Below are 16188 nucleotides of genomic sequence, written 5' to 3'. Positions count from 1 at the left end.
CTTTCAGTATCCTATCATTTTGCCTTTTCATACTGTTCATGGGGTTCTCAAGGCAAGAATACTGAAGTGGTTTGCCATTCCCTTCTCCAGTGGACCACATTCTGTCAGACCTTTCCACCATGACCTGCCCGTCTTGGGTTGCCCCACAGGCATGGCTTAGTTTCATTGAGTTAGACAAGGCTGTGGTCCTAGTGTGATTAGATTGATTAGCTTTCTGTGAGTATGGTTTCAGTGTGTCTGCTCTCTGATCCCCTCTTGCAACACCTACCATCTTACTTGGGTTTCTCTTACCTCGGGCGAACTGTGGCTAAAACCAAAACCATACCATAGAAAGTTAATCAGCATGAAAAAGCAGAAAGTTACGTCCCAGATGAAAGGACAAGATAAAACACCAGAAAAACAACTAAATGAAGTGGAGATGGGCAACCTTCCAAAAAAAGAATTCAGAATAATGATAGTGAGTATGATTCAGGATCTTGGAAAAAGAATTGAGGCAAAGATTGAGATAATACAAGAAATGTTTACCAAAGACCTAGAAGAACTAAAGAATAAACAAGCAGAGATAAATAATACATTAGAAGGAATCCATAGCAGAATAACCAAGGCAGAAGCACGGACAAATGATCTGGAGGACAAAATGGTGGAAATCACTGCCACAGAACAGAATACAGAAAAAAAAGAATGAAAGAAATGAAGACAGACTAGGAGACCTCTGGGACAACATTTAATGCACCAACATTCACATTATAGATATCCCACAAGGAGGAGAGAGAGAAAGGACCTGAGAAAATATTTGGAGAGAGATCATAGTTGAAAACTTCCCTAACATGGGCAAGGAAATAATCAACGAAGTCCAGGAAGTACAGAGAGTCCCAGCCAGGATAAACCCAACGAGGAGCACACCAAGACACACAGTAATCAAACTGACAATAATTAAAGACAGAGATAAAATACTAAAAACAACAAATAACAAACAAGGGAATTCTCATCAGGCTATCAGCTGATTTCTCAACAGAAACTCTACAAGCCAGAAGGGAATGGCATGATATACTTAAAGTGATGAAAAGGAAGAAACTACAACCAAGAATACTTGACCCAGCTAGACTCTCGTTCAGATTTGATGGAGAAATCAAAAGCTTTCCAGACAAGCAAGTTAACAGAATTCAGCACCACCAAACCAGCTTTACAACAAATGTTTTCTCCAGTCAGAAAACAAGAGAAGGAAAAGCCTTACCTACAGAAAACAAACCTCAAAACATTTATTTTTAATTAAGACAACTGTAATAGGATCATACACATCAAAAATTACCTTGAATGTAAATGGATTAAATGCACCAATCAAAAGACACAGACTGGCTGAGCAGAAGAAAACATGTACATGTATGCACGTCCACTTACCACGTCACTCTGCTTGACCCCCCAAATTGTATGTAATTATCTTATATTGTTAGGTTAATCATGTTTCCATTATGGCTTGCAACTGTAATTATCTTTTATTTTTTGACTGGCTGCTGCTGCTGCTAAGTCACTTCAGTTGTGTTCGACTCTGCGTGACCCCAGAGATGGCAGCCCACGAGACTCACCCGTCCCTAGGATTCTCAAGGCAAGAACACTGGAGTGGGTTGCCATTGCCTTCCCCAATGCATGAAAGTGAAAAGTGAAAGTGAAGTTGCTCAGTCTTGTCCAACTCTTAGCAACCCCATGGTCTGCAGGCCACCAGGCTCCTCCAACCATGGGATTTTCCAGGCAAGAGTACTGGAGTGGGGTGCCACTGCCTTCTCCGATTGATTGTTAAAACTGATAAATATCTTTTACTATTGTGATTATGTAACTATCACCCACTTAATACCATTGTACCATGATTGGTCAACAGAAAAATTATAGAATTCTATATCACCAAAATAATCGCCTAACAGAAAAATCTGTAATCACTTCTTAAATTTCATATGCATATCAGAATTATCTTAGAATTTTCTGAAAAATACAAATGTCTAGGTACTGCTTTTTTTTTTTGACAGAGCTCCAGATATGTTTCTAATGAGCAGCCATGTTTAAAAACAATGGACTTAATGAGGATCTTTTACTTTTATCTAGTTTGTTTCACATTTTCTATTTCATATTCAGTGCTTCCATTTCATTTAGTTTATTTTCTCCAATTTCTCCATCTCTTCACTTTTTTGGGGATGTTCTTTCTCAAGCCTTTATCAAGCACAGTAGAAAAGCTTTTGCATACATATATATAATATGTATAAAATATATATTTTAGAAACATGAATTTTTGCCTAAGTAAAAAAATGTATGACATTTTGATTCCACTTGTAGGAACAGAATGCTAGATTTCTAACTTAAAAAAGTAAACATGCAACAAGCAACAAAAGTTTACTGTATAGCACAGGAACTATAATCAATATCTTATAATAACTTATAATGGAAAATAATTTCAAAAATATGTGTATATGTATAACTGAATCACACACACATAAAAATAATTCTACTGTTTGAAATTTTGTAATGTTTATCTTTTTGCCAGTTTTTCTAAATGTCCTATGGACATCTAATAACAACCTATGACATACAAAATTTTAAACATATTTTTATAGGATATGGTTAATATAAATTAATTAAATATAAATCTATTATATTTAAATTATTAATGGCATCATTCAAGATGCTCCTATTTTTATTTTTTCTGCACTTGGTAAAATATTCTCAGAGAAATGTAAATATGTCTTACTATGATTATATATTTTTTCTTTTCTATTTCTTCTGATATTTACTTTATGTATGTTTCTTTGTTGTTAAGGTATCTAATGGTTTATGATGTCTATCTTCTTTGTGAATTGTACCTTTTATCATTAAAAATATTCACCTTTGTTCTATTTAAAATAGATAAATATATTTTTTAAGTTAAGACAGAAATGCAAATTTAAATTATAAACCTCTAAACCCAGCAGATTAGCAAAAATTTAAAATCTGACAATAACAAGTATTAGTAAAAATATAGAGAAGAGGAAAACTAGAATATAAATGGGCACAATTACTTTAGCAAACAATTTAGCAACATCTAATAATGTTGCATAGAGCACATGCCCCAACAGAGCTATTCTATTTCCAGGTATATACCCCGAGAATCTCCCTTACATAAGCATAGAGAAACAGACTCAGAGATGTTTACAGAAGCGTGCATTTATAATAGTGAAAACCTAATTTTCCATGAGTAGAAAAAGTAATAAACAGTGACGCATTTAAGCTCAAGTAGTAGATTCCAGGGCCAGTCTTGACCCAAGAGGCTGCTGTGCATGGGAACTATTGCACACCATAGGGGAAAAAATATAAGATTCAACATTGTGTTTTTAAAATGATTTTGCAGTGAGTTTGACCAAATTTTGATAATCACTGAATCTTGGAGATAAGTGTACAGGTTTCATTTTACTACTCCTTCAACTTTTACATTTTCCTTTAAAACTTTTTCATGATAAATATAGAAAAAAGAAAAGAAGAAGCTTCCAATAATCAAAGATGAGACAAGTTTAGTATCAAAAAGAGCAAAGACTGCAATGGGTTGAAACAGAAATACATAAAAATTCATAAATTGATAATGATATGCCATTAGAAAAAGGAAAACAATGCACAGGTCACCTTGAGAAGCTGCTTATGCACCAGCTCATTAATTTGAAAACTGTTAAAGGGAATGTTTTTCTTACACAGACTTCATTTCAAGTGAACCAAATAGCAGGTGAGAGAAAGTTCTGTTTTATAGACAAATCATAGCTAGTAAATGTTGAAGAGGTGATATAATTAGAAAAACATCACTGTGCAACCCTAATAAAATAATCATCATTATTTGTTGCTAAAACCATTAGGTAAAAGGCTGGTGGGATCACTTTATAAGAGATGAAATACACTCACATCAAGTGGAATCCACTGTTTAATTCTACCATCACTAAAACTGAGGCAAGACACAATCTGCCTTCAAAACAAACCAAAAAACAACATCAATCTAAATCTCCATCTAATCCTCAAACTACTAGATATAGTTTTTCAGTTTAAAAAAATAAGAGGGATAGAGAAACATGGTAAATAAGATCTCGGGGACATAATCAGCCAAATCCAGAATGTGTGGAATTCTATAGAACAAATGAGAGAAGAGGAAACCAATTCTAGAATAAAAATGGTTTAAGAAACATAATAACCAAATACATACAATTTGCCTGGATCCTGAATTGAATATATCTACTGTGAAAAGACATCTTTGAGACACTAATGGAAAACTGAACTCAAACTAGTAAGAAATTATGGTTAAATTCAATGTGTTAAAGGCACTGCAATTATTTTTTATGTTAATGATGTATACTGTGACACTTATGTATTTGTGGGTGAGAGAAGATGATGTCTGGGATCTGTTTTAAAATACTCCATCAAAAGAGGGAAGAGCTATTTCTATATATTTTTCATGTTCAAAACTTTTGATAATAAAAACAGCCTTTAAACAAACTAACAATCACAATGAGACACCACTTTTAACCACTAGAAGGGCTGTTCAAAAAGACAGATAAATGCTGGCAAAGATATGAAGAAATTAGACCCCTTATAAAGCCCTGATGGGAATGTAAACTGGTATAGCTACTTTGTAAAACAATCTGGATGTTTCTAAAACTGTTAACTATAAGTTACCATCTTGTCCGGCAATTCTATTCCCAGGTATATACCTATGAGAATTAAAAGTATATGTCCAAACAAAAACTTACACCTGAATGTTCACAGAAGCATTATCCATATTAATAGAAAGATGGAAACAACTCAAGTGTTCATTAACTGACAAATGGATAAATAAAACATAGTACATAGCTATAGAGGGGAACACTATTTGGCAATGGAAGAGAACAGAGTACTGTTAAATGCCACAAGATAGAAGAAACATTGAAAATATGTCAAGTAAAGGAAGACAGTCGCAAAGGATCATATATCGTATAATTCCATTTATATGAATATCTATTATAAGCCAATGTACACAGACAGAAAGTAGATTAGTGGTTACCTAGGTCTGAGAAGGATACTCCCAGGATTAGAGTATAATAGCTAAGGGCACAGGGCTTCTTACAGGGCAATGAAAATGCTCTAAAATTGTGATACGGTGATGACCCAGAGAGATGTTATGGGGAGGGAGGTGGGAGTGGGGTTCATGTTTGGGAATGCATGTACACCCGTGGTGGATTCATGTCAATGTATGGCAAAACCAATACAGTATTGTAAAGTAAAATAAAGTAAAAATAAAAATTAAAAAAAATAAAAAATAAAATTGTGATAAATGTACAACTCCAAATATACTAAAATCTACTAAATGTGGTAACTATATGCTATGTGAACTGCATTTTAATAAAAAAAAAAACAGGGAGGCCTAGGAACAGATGAAGAAAATAAACTCAGTGAGCGCCATATACTAGAAGAGAAGCATAAAGCAAAAAACTCAAGAGTTGAAACTATAGACCAAGAACCATCATTTCTACAACTTGGAAAATTCTACAACTGTGTATGCTACATTTTGGGGTTTGTTTTTTTTTTATCGTTTTAACCCCTTCATCTGATTCTACATAAAGTAAAGCCTGTAAAATAAAAAATGCAATGCATCTCTTTACTAGGAAAACAAAGATCAAAGTTTTGAAAACTGTATAGCACTCCACAGGCAGGGTTTGGGAAAAGAGAAATACAAAGGGTAAGGTGAATATAAGGATAGAGTGGATTTTGGCATTTACCAAGGGGAGAAGGCAGACTGAAGCTTTCAATGAAGAAAAGTTAGGGTGCTGGCTTGGATATGAGAAAAGTTATGCAGCTTTAATAACAGAAAGCCTACTAAGGATTTAGATAAGGTAAAGAAAAACCCTGAAAAGAGTAGTTCACACTTGTCCCACTTCTTCATCTTTGAGTTAACTCATTGTGGGTTGAACTGTGTCCTTCAAAAAGGCATGTTATGGGGACATCCCTGGTGGTCCAGTGGCTAAAACTCCACACTCCCAATGCAGAGGCCCTGAGTTCAATCCCTGGTCAGGGAACTAGATCCCACATGCAGTAACTAAGACTTGGCACAATCAAATAAATATTTTTTAAAAAGAAAGATATTTTGTAAACTCCTAAGCCTCAGTACTTACGAATGCAACCTTATTTGGAAATAGACTCCCTGCAGAAGTTAATCCAATGACTAGTATCCCCAAAAAATGAATGGAAGTTTGAATATAGATATAAAAAGAGAGACTATTTTATGAGGCCAGGCAGACAACACAGGAAGGCATGTAACAATGGAGACAGAGACTGAAATAATGTGTTTGATAAGCAAAGGAACAGCAAAGGCTGCTAGGAAGCACCAGAAACTAGAAGAGAAGCATGGAACGGCTTCTTCCCAAAGCCTCCAGGAGAAATTGATCCCACCAAAACTGATGTCAGAATTTCAGCCTCCAGAACTGCATGAGAAAATATATTTCTGTTATTGTAAGTCACCCAGTATGTGTTACTTTGTTTTGGCAGCCCTGGGAAACCAACAGACTCATCAAATCACTCTTGGTGATACTTCACACTGTAAAGAATTTCTGCCTTAAAACTATTTTTCTTTGTTGTGAAAACCTTTTCTGGTTCTCTGGAGGAAGGCATGGCATCTCACTCCAGTACTCTTGCCTGGAAAATCCCTTGGACAGAGGAGCCTGGTGGGCCATGGGCCATAGGGTGGCAAAGAGTCAGACAACTGAAGTGACTTAGCACGCACTCTCTTTTAGGCAGCTCTTCCTCAGACTTCCTTGTTTCTCAAGATTCTATCTTTGATGTTTCCCAAAGTTTTGTCTCTATTCTTCAATACTCTTTCTACATACTTTACCTGAGTCTGTGCTTCTATTCTTATGACTTCATTTGCCACAAATATGTTAATAAATCCAAACTCTATGCCTGACTTCATCCAATCCTGAGCTTCAGATTCTGTCAGGAGGTTGCTTACCAGTCATTTCCACAAAAATATACCCTCGCACTCCAAATTCTAAAGGAAATCATATACAATGGAGAAAAGATAATCTCTTTAACAAGTGGTGCTAGGAAAACTGGTCAACCACTTGTAAAAGAATGAAACTAGAACACTTTCTAACACCATACACAAAAATAAACTCAAAATGGATTAAAGATCTAAATGTAAGACCAGAAACTATAAAACTCTTAGAGGAGAACATAGGCAAAACACTCTCTGACATAAATCACAGCAGGATCCTCTATGACCCACCTCCCAGAATACTAGAAATAGAAGCAAAAATAAACAAATAGGATCTAATTAAAATTAAAAGCTTCTGCACAACAAAGGAAACTACAGCAAGTTGAAAAGATAGCCTTCAGAATGGGAGAAAATAATAGCAAATGAAGCAACTGACAAACAACTAATCTCAAAAATATACAAGCAACTCCTGCAGCTCAATTTCAGAAAAATAAACGACCCAATCAAAAAATGGGCCAAAGAACTAAACAGACATTTCTCCAAAGAAGACATACAGATCGCTAACAAACACATGAAAAGATGCTCAACATCACTCATTATCAGAGAAATGCAAATCAAAACCACAACGAAGTACCATTTCACGCCAGTCAAAATGGCTGTGATCTAAAAGTCTACAAGCAATAAATGCTGGAGAGGGTGTGGAGAAAAGGGAACCCTCTTACACTGTTGGTGGGAATGCAAACTAGTGCAGCCCCTATGGAGAATAGTGTGGAGATTCCTTAAAAAACTGGAAATAGAACTGCCTTATGACCCAGCAATCCCACTGCTGGGCATACACACCGAAGAAACCAGAATTGAAAGAGACACATGTACCCCAATGTTCATCACAGCACTGTTTATAATAGCCAGGACATGGAAGCAACCTAGATGACCATCAGCAGACAAATGGATAAGAAAGCTTACACAATGGAGTATTACTCAGCCATTAAAAAGAATACATTTGAATCAGTTCTAATGAGATGGATGAAACTGGAGCCTATTATACAGAATGAGTGAAATGAAGCCGCTCAGTCGTGTCCGACTCTTTGCGACCCCATGGGCTGTAGCCTACCAGGCTCCTCTGTCCATGGGATTTTCCAGGCAATAGTCCTGGAGTGGATTGCCATTTCCTTCTCCAGGGGATCTTCCCAACCCAGGGATTGAACCCGGGTCTCCTGCATTGTAGACAGACGCTTTACCGTCTGAGCCACCAGGGAGTATATATACAGAGTGAAGTAAGCCAGAAAGAAAAACACCAATACAGTATACTAACACATACATATGGAATTAGAAAGATGGTAACGATATGCGAGACAGCAAAAGACACAGATGTATAGAACAGTCTTTTGGACTCTGTGGGAGAGGGAGAGGGTGGGATGATTTGGGGGGACGGCATTGAAACATGTATAATATCATATAAGAAATGAATCGCTAGTCCAGGTTTGATACAGGATGCTTGAGGCTGGTGCACTGGGACGACCCGGAGGGATGGTATGGGGAGGGAAGTGGGTGGGGGGTTTAGGATGAGGAACATGTGTACGCTAGTGGTGGATTCATGTTGATGTGTGGCAGAACCAATACAATATTGTAAAGTAATTAGCTCCAATTAAAATAAATAAATTTAAATTTTAAAAAAGAAATACAAAAAAATAATAATAAAATAAAGGAAATCAACCCTGAATATTCACTGGAAGGACTGGTGCTGAAGCTAAAGTGCCAATACTTTGGCCACCTGATGTGAAGAACTGACTCACTGGAAAAGACCCTGATTCTGGGAAAGACTGAAGGCAGGACGAGAAGGGGCAACAGAGGATGAGATAGTTGCATGGCATCACTGACTCAATGGACATGAGTTTGAGCAAGCTCCGGGAGTTGGTGAAGGACAGGGAAGCCTGGCATACTACAGTGCATGGGGTCTCAGAGTCGGAATTGACTTAGAGACTCAAAAACAACAACTCCAAATTGTACCTCTGTCTAATAAGACAAATGCTCTAACAGCCCAGCATGTCCTAAGTAAAAAACTTACCTTTTCCCTCTACTATCACCAACAAAAACATTCCCCATTCCTAATGGCCCAGACTGAGCTGACTGTGTTCTGTTCTGTGCACCAAACTCATCTCTGGAAATAAGTTAGGACAGCGGAACTAAGCAATGCGGTAGTCTAAACAGCAGCATGTAAATAAGGATACATATCCAAAAATCTGGGAATGAGCTGGAAAAAAGCCTTCCCCATCTGTGTCGCAAGAGGACAGGTTCCCTAGTATAAGCTTGCTCCCCAACAGTCTAGAGTCAAACTAGTGCCAATTCAGCCACTTCTGGGAAACAATGGGAAGAAAAGAAAAAATGGATAGATCTTTCCAATAACAGGCAATCTTCTAGCTACGTTGTTTTCTTTAATACAGTTTAAATTCTTTCATTCTGTAGTATGTTCCCAAGTCACTCCCTTAAAGTGTTCTAAACAGACACTCTTCACATTGTAAGTTTCCCTGGTGGCTCAGCTGGTAAAGAATCTGCCTGCAATGCAGGAGACCCTGGTTCGATTGCTGGGTCGGGAAGATCCACTGGATAAGGGATAGGCTACCCACTCTGGTATTCTGGCCTGGAGAATTCTGTGGACTGTAGAGTCCATGGGGTCACAAAGAGTTGGACACGACTGAGTGACTTCCACTTTCACATTGTAAAAACAATTCCTACCTCATTGTCAGGTCCCAAGGCATTGATTTGCTCCAATTTGTAGGTCCAATATCTAGCTTCCTCTTCTGGGATATCTATCACAAAAAAAGAAGAAGCCACATTACCAGGTTAATAATTTAATCATAGGTAGATAATACTTTATTAAATGATCTAAGTTAGAAGGGTGGTAGTGATGGACTAATTTTACATGTTCTTGCCATGAACATTATCTTGAATCTTCACAAAAGCTGAAATAATATATCATTATTCCCATCGGATCAGAAGACTTAAAATCATGCAGATGTCAATAAGACCCGGAGCAATTATAGATTCAACATAGTCGCTATTAAAAATCCCAGTTTTTTTGGCAGAAATATGAATGTTCATAGCAACATTATTCACAATAGTTAAAATGTGGAAGCGACCCAAGTATCCATCAATGAATGAACAGATAAACAAAATGTGATATACACATACTAGGAAATACTACTCAGCCTTTAAAAGCAAGGAAATTCTGATATATGCTACAACATAGGTAACCCTTGAGGATACTAGGCTAAGTGAAATAAACCAGTTACACACAAAAAAGCCAAGTGCTGTATGATTCCACTTATACAAGGTACTTAGAGTAGTCAAATCAGAGACAGAAAGAATGGCAGTTGCCAGGGGCTCGGGGCAGAGGAGAATGGGGAGTTATTGTTTAATGGATAGAGAGCTTTAGTTTTGCAAGATGAAAAGAGCTATGGATATGAATAGTGGTGACAGCTGCCCAACATTATGAATGTATTCACACTGCTGAACTGTATATTTTAAATGGCTGAGGTACTTAATTTTATGTTATGTGTATTCTACCACAACAACAAAAAAAAAGAGCAAAGAAAAATGATACACATAGCCTTTTTCTATATATTTAAGATTGAATATAACAACTTCCAAAAAATGAAACATCTTTTAAAAACATCAAATATCCATATATTCAGCACAAAAGAGAAACCAGTCTGAGACAAAATATGGATCAGGTCAGCTTTGGTGACATTTAAACAGGTACACTTTCTAGTAGTCCACAAGAAGGAATCAAATACAGCCCTTGTCCTTCTTAGGCAAAATTTCACCTTCTTCCCCTCAAACTACTTACTCTTCAGCAACTGGTGACACTATTTCAAAGTCTTACAATGAAACCTTCAAGTAATTTACTACCTAATTTGTTCAGCACTCCCCATCCATAAAATAGTGTACTTTGCATGTGTTAAAAGGAAGTGAGAGGGGAGGCAGGGCTGCTGTGCTGCAGGTCTGTATGTTCTGATGTAGAACAATTCACCAAGATACATACACTGCTAAGTAGAAAACAGCAAAGGACAGCGGATGTGTTAGAATATGTACTATTTGTGTTTTCAAAAGGAGATGGGATTTAAATATATGCCTATAGATTCAAAGACTGAGCCTGGAAAGATCCACAAGTATTAACTGTAGTAGCCTATAACGAAGAAAGGTAACTGATTTGTGAGGGAGACCTAATTTTTACTGGGTAGTTTTTACACCATGGTACATGTATTACTGCCTCACTGCTCAAAATAGTTTTAAGAACAACAAATATAGAGCTACAAGAATGGTTATTGCAGTACTATTTAATAGTACAAACTTAGAACAATCAAAGTACCCAACAAGAGGAGTGGTTAAATATATATTAGTTTAAATTAAAAGCCCAGGCTCTGGAGCCAAATCATCTCAAAATTAACTTTACCACTTAACTACCCAAATGATCTCAGGCAAAAGATTTAAATACTTTGTGCCTCTGTTTCCTCATCTCTGAAATGGAACTAATAGTTGGGTCTACCTCAGAGGACAAAAGTGAAGATTAAATGAGACAACATATGTAAATGCTTAATGGCACCCCACTCCAGTACTCTTGCCTGGAAAATCCCATGGATGGAGGAGCCTGGTGTGCTGCAGTCCATGGGGTCACTGAGAGTTGGACACAACTCAGTGACTTCACTTTCACTTTTCACTTTCATGCATTGGAGAAGTAAATGGCAACCCACTCCAGTGTTGTTGCCTGGAGAATCCCAGGGACAGCGGAGCCTGGTGGGCTGCCGTCTCTGGGGCTGCACAGAGTCGGACACGACTGAAGTGACTTAGCAGCAGCAGCAGCAGGATACACCCACAGGCACACAGTTACTGATCAACAAATGCTATTTTTACTATTATTGTGCATTCATACACTGAAACACATTTTATATAACATTATAATTATGTAATTAGTATATAAAACAGCTCAAAATAATACACAGTGCCATTTTATAGGAAAACTGTATACCTATACTGAAAAAACATAATATGTAAAAAAAATCTAGTAAATGAGATTGTAAGAAATCTTTGTCTTTTTGTACACCTGTATTTTCTGCACTTACAATATGATTTTTAAAATTAAAAGTTAGCATTTTTAAAAGATGATGGTATAAAATTTAACAGAATATTTCATAGGTTTCTGAATTATCCAAAGAAAAATTCCTTTGCTGAAATATGGCATGCTACAAGCCAAACTCTTCCTTAAGAAGGACCCTTTAAGTTTTTAAAAACTATATCCCAAACATGGTTATCATAGAGACAAAACCGTATTAGCACATTTACATCAACTCACAAAGACACTTATCTGAGATTCTACCTTAATGTTTATTCAAAAAAATTAATTGGGCACCTGTTATGTGCCAAGCAAATACTATAGATACCAAAATAAACTATCCAAGTGTTCTCATGAAATAAAATCTAGAAAGAAATATATATTTCTCCCTATGACACAATATAATGATGCAGTTTTGAAAGAGGAATGCTTGCTTAAAATGCAATGAGAACTGGACTGACCAATTTCTAGCATGACAGTGTGAGGAGCTCCACAGATCTATTTCCTAGAGAAACTGAACATACTTTTTAAAAATACCATTTAAAGTCTCTAGAAGTAAAAGATATTAAGAAGAGGTAGCAAGAATACACAGAAAAAAAGAAAGTCGCTCAGTCGTGTCCGACTCTTTGCGACCCCATGGACTGTAGCCTTCCAGGCTCTTCCGTCCATGGGATTTTCCAGGCAAGAATACTGGAGTGGGTTGCCATTTCCTTCTCCAGGGAATCTTCCTGACCCAGGGATTGAACCCAGGCCTCCTGCATTGTAGGCAGACACTTTACCATCTGAGCCACCAGGGAAGTCAGGAATACACAGAAGAACTATAAAAAAAAGATCTTAATGACCCAGATAACCACAATGGTGTGATCACTCACCTAGAACAGACATCCTGAAGTGTGAAGTTAAGTGGGCCTTAGGTAGCATCATTAGAAACAAAGCTACTGGAGGTGATGGAATTCCAGCTGAGCTATTTCAAATCCTAAAAGATGATGCTATGAAAGTGCTACACTCAATATGCCAGCATATTTGGAAAACACAGAGTGGCCACAGGACCCAAAAAGGTCAGTTTTCATTCCAATCCCAAAGAAAGGCAATGCCAAAGAATGCTCAAACTACCACACAATTGCACTCATCTCACACACTAGTAAAGTAATGCTCAAAATTCTCCAAGATAGGCTTCACAGTATGTGACCTGAGAACTTTCACATCTTCAAGCCGGATTTAGAGCAGGCAGAGGAACTAGAGATCAAATTGAGAACATCTGGTGAATCATAGAAAAAGCAAGAGAATTCCAGAAACACACCTGCTTCACTGACTACACTAAAGCCTTTGACTGTGTGGATCACAACAAGCTGCGGAAAATTCTTCAAGAGATGGGAATACCTTACTTGCTTCCTGAGAAATCTGTATGTAGGTCAAGAAGCAACAGTTAGAACTGCACATGGAATAATGGACTGGTTCCAAATTGGGAAAGGAGTACAACTGCTTATTTAACTTATATGCAGAGTACATCATGTGAAATGTGGAGCTGGATAAAGCACAAGCTGCAATCAACTGCAGGGAGAATTATCAATAACCTCAGATATGCAGATGATACCACCCTTAGAGCAGAAAGTGAAGAGGAAGTAAAGAGCCTTTTGATGAAACTTAAAGAGGAGAGTGGAAAAGTTGGAGGACAGGGAGGCCTGGCATGCTGCAGTCCATGGGGTCACAAAGAGTCAGACACGACTGAGCAACTGAACTGAACTGAAAGTCTCTAGAAATGGTCCTAAGAGATATTCAAGAAAATCAACTACAACTTTAAGTGGTGTATTTGAACCAAGATCCCTCCCCACCCACCCCGCTCCCAATTCAACAAGACAAACTCCATTCCAGACTAGGTACAGCTAAGAACACAGCACTAAGAATACAAGCAACTAAGCTATAAGCAAGAATCCAGCTGTTTTTCTCTTCACCTGAAACTAGGCCTACAGATAGGCAAGAAAGTCTTCCTTTCTGTTTTTCGTAAAGTAATAGTTGTTCTGAGTTTATTATTTCTGAGCTTATTGGAAAATCATGCCATTTTTGCTCAAATCACCAGAAGGTACAAGATAAAAACAGACTGATATCTGCAACAACAAGAGTAAACATGAATATCAGTAAACAGTCAAAATTAAAACTGAAAAAAGTTAAATTAAACAAGATACCAATGTTTAAAAATTGGGAAGTTACAAAATGTTGGCAAAGATGTGCAGAAAAAAGACACTTGAAACATAGTTGGTAGGAATATAAACTGGCACAATCCTTTTTTGTTTAACACAAGCAACTTGGCAGTACTATGAAAAGTAACAATGAACATATCTTTTTATCTATTCCTTAAATGCTACTTTAAGGAATTTCTCTTAGACTCACAAATGGGTACAGATAAAGCTGTTCATTATAGCAGCATATATATTTAAAAAAAAAAAACTGGAAACAACCTACATGTCAATCAATAAATGATGGCAAAAGAAAAAGGACTGCTTAATTTATGATATAAAGAAACTACTGAGATCAGCAAGATAGATAAGTATAACATGAAATGATGTCCAAGATAACATGCTTTATACAACACTATCACCATATATACTACATAAAGTATGACCGAAATTTGTCAAACTAAATTTCTAGAGAAGAAATTTCTTGTGGCTAGACCAAGACACAAGCAAGTCAACAGTTTATTTCTGGGGAATGCAAAAGAGGTCAAAGGAAGCAGGAAGAGAGACTTAACTTTTTATCCATATACATTCCCATACTATCTAAACTTTTACAATGAATATGTATTTTTGTGTGATTTTTTAAAATTACTATTCTATTAGTGCTACTTTAATGTTTAAATTGACAAATCATAGCGTATATATTAACTTCAAGACAATAAATGTGAAAATATTATCAAAAGAATAAGTCATTGATATTCTCTGACAAGTATTTCATAAGTCATCATAAGAAACAGTTAATAAGAAACTAGATGACTTGAAAAGAATGCTTTTAGTGTGGACTCTTTAATGAGCAACATTCTAGACTTTACTTCGCACATACCTGAGCTCGGTGTTACAGGGAAGAGAACAGAAAACAGAATGCCCTGAAGGAGAACAGCTGACAGAAGACACAGTAATAAAACAACTAGAAACAACTTCAAACAGCTTTACATGTAAAAAGTATTAAATGGTTTTTTAAATCGGACTCACCAAAAGGCAACTCAAATCTTGTATCAAGCAAAATTTTATGGGGAGTTGGGTTTTTAGTTCCACAGATTTCATCATCTTTCATTAATGTCTCTGCCTCCAACGTGGACCATTCCCCAGGCCCCTCCTAGAAAATAGAGATCCAAGATTAAACTTCCCTCTTTCAGGACTCTCTCTCGGTTAAAGGCCCAAGTGTTTTTCTCTCATTTTCCCTGTCAGAGAGCTTCTGAGGGCCACTCACATATCCTAATGAGGCAAACACACCAGAGTCGCACCACCTGCCTCTGCTGTGGGTGGCTTCTCTCTGGTGGGAAGGCAGTTTTCACTGTGCTCAGCTTTCTGCCAGCCCACCAGGGATAGAATTTCCAGAGCACTAAACTCAAAAACAAGGCATCCCCATGGATCAATATTTAATTTGTATGATTCTTAATGACTATGTCACTTAATGCATCACTGCTTCTAATTGCTAAAGAGCTAGTAACATCACTAGTTAAGCTGAGCTGAACTGGGGCCACAGTGAAAATATTCAAAGTCAGTGACACAGGAAATGATGCTGAGTTACATTCTCATCTGGTAAAGTGTTGAAAACACTGTATGAAGTCAAGTGTGAATACCAATTGCCAAACTTGTAGTTCCTTAAACTCTATTAGGGCAATAAGTAGAAGGAGGAAGACTGAAATCAGGTCCCTAGGATCGGTGACTCAAAGAGCTGGCTAACAAAGTTTGATGGGACTCTTCTCAGAACAGTGTCTTAGAAGAAATTCAGAAGCCACAGTTTTCCTACATTGACCAATCTCTCGCTCTCTCTCTCTCACACACACACACACACTCTCTCTCTCTCTCCTTTTCCCCTTCCCTCGCACTCCCTTCCTTCACCCTGCCAATCCCACACATACCCCTACCACCATGCACGG

At 37.1% G+C, this 16188-nt stretch overlaps 1 protein-coding gene across 1 annotated transcript in view; it reads right to left on the bottom strand.

Annotated features, from left to right (window-relative positions):
* Window positions 1-16188, bottom strand: part of UNC13B (unc-13 homolog B) — a 215393-nt gene that overhangs the window by 141203 nt on the left and 58002 nt on the right. Inside the window, exons 5-6 of the mRNA XM_068973725.1 lie at window positions 15278-15401; window positions 9698-9771 (exon numbers count right to left, since the gene is read on the bottom strand). Coding sequence (XP_068829826.1) covers window positions 9698-9771; window positions 15278-15401 — 198 coding nt within the window. The remainder of the gene's footprint in view (window positions 1-9697; window positions 9772-15277; window positions 15402-16188) is intronic.

The sequence above is a fragment of the Capricornis sumatraensis genome, chromosome 6 (genome assembly GCF_032405125.1).
Source record: "Capricornis sumatraensis isolate serow.1 chromosome 6, serow.2, whole genome shotgun sequence".
Lineage (NCBI taxonomy): Eukaryota > Metazoa > Chordata > Mammalia > Artiodactyla > Bovidae > Capricornis > Capricornis sumatraensis.
The sequence above is the reverse complement of the archived record's forward strand: the minus strand, read 5'-3'. Positions and strand labels throughout refer to the sequence as shown.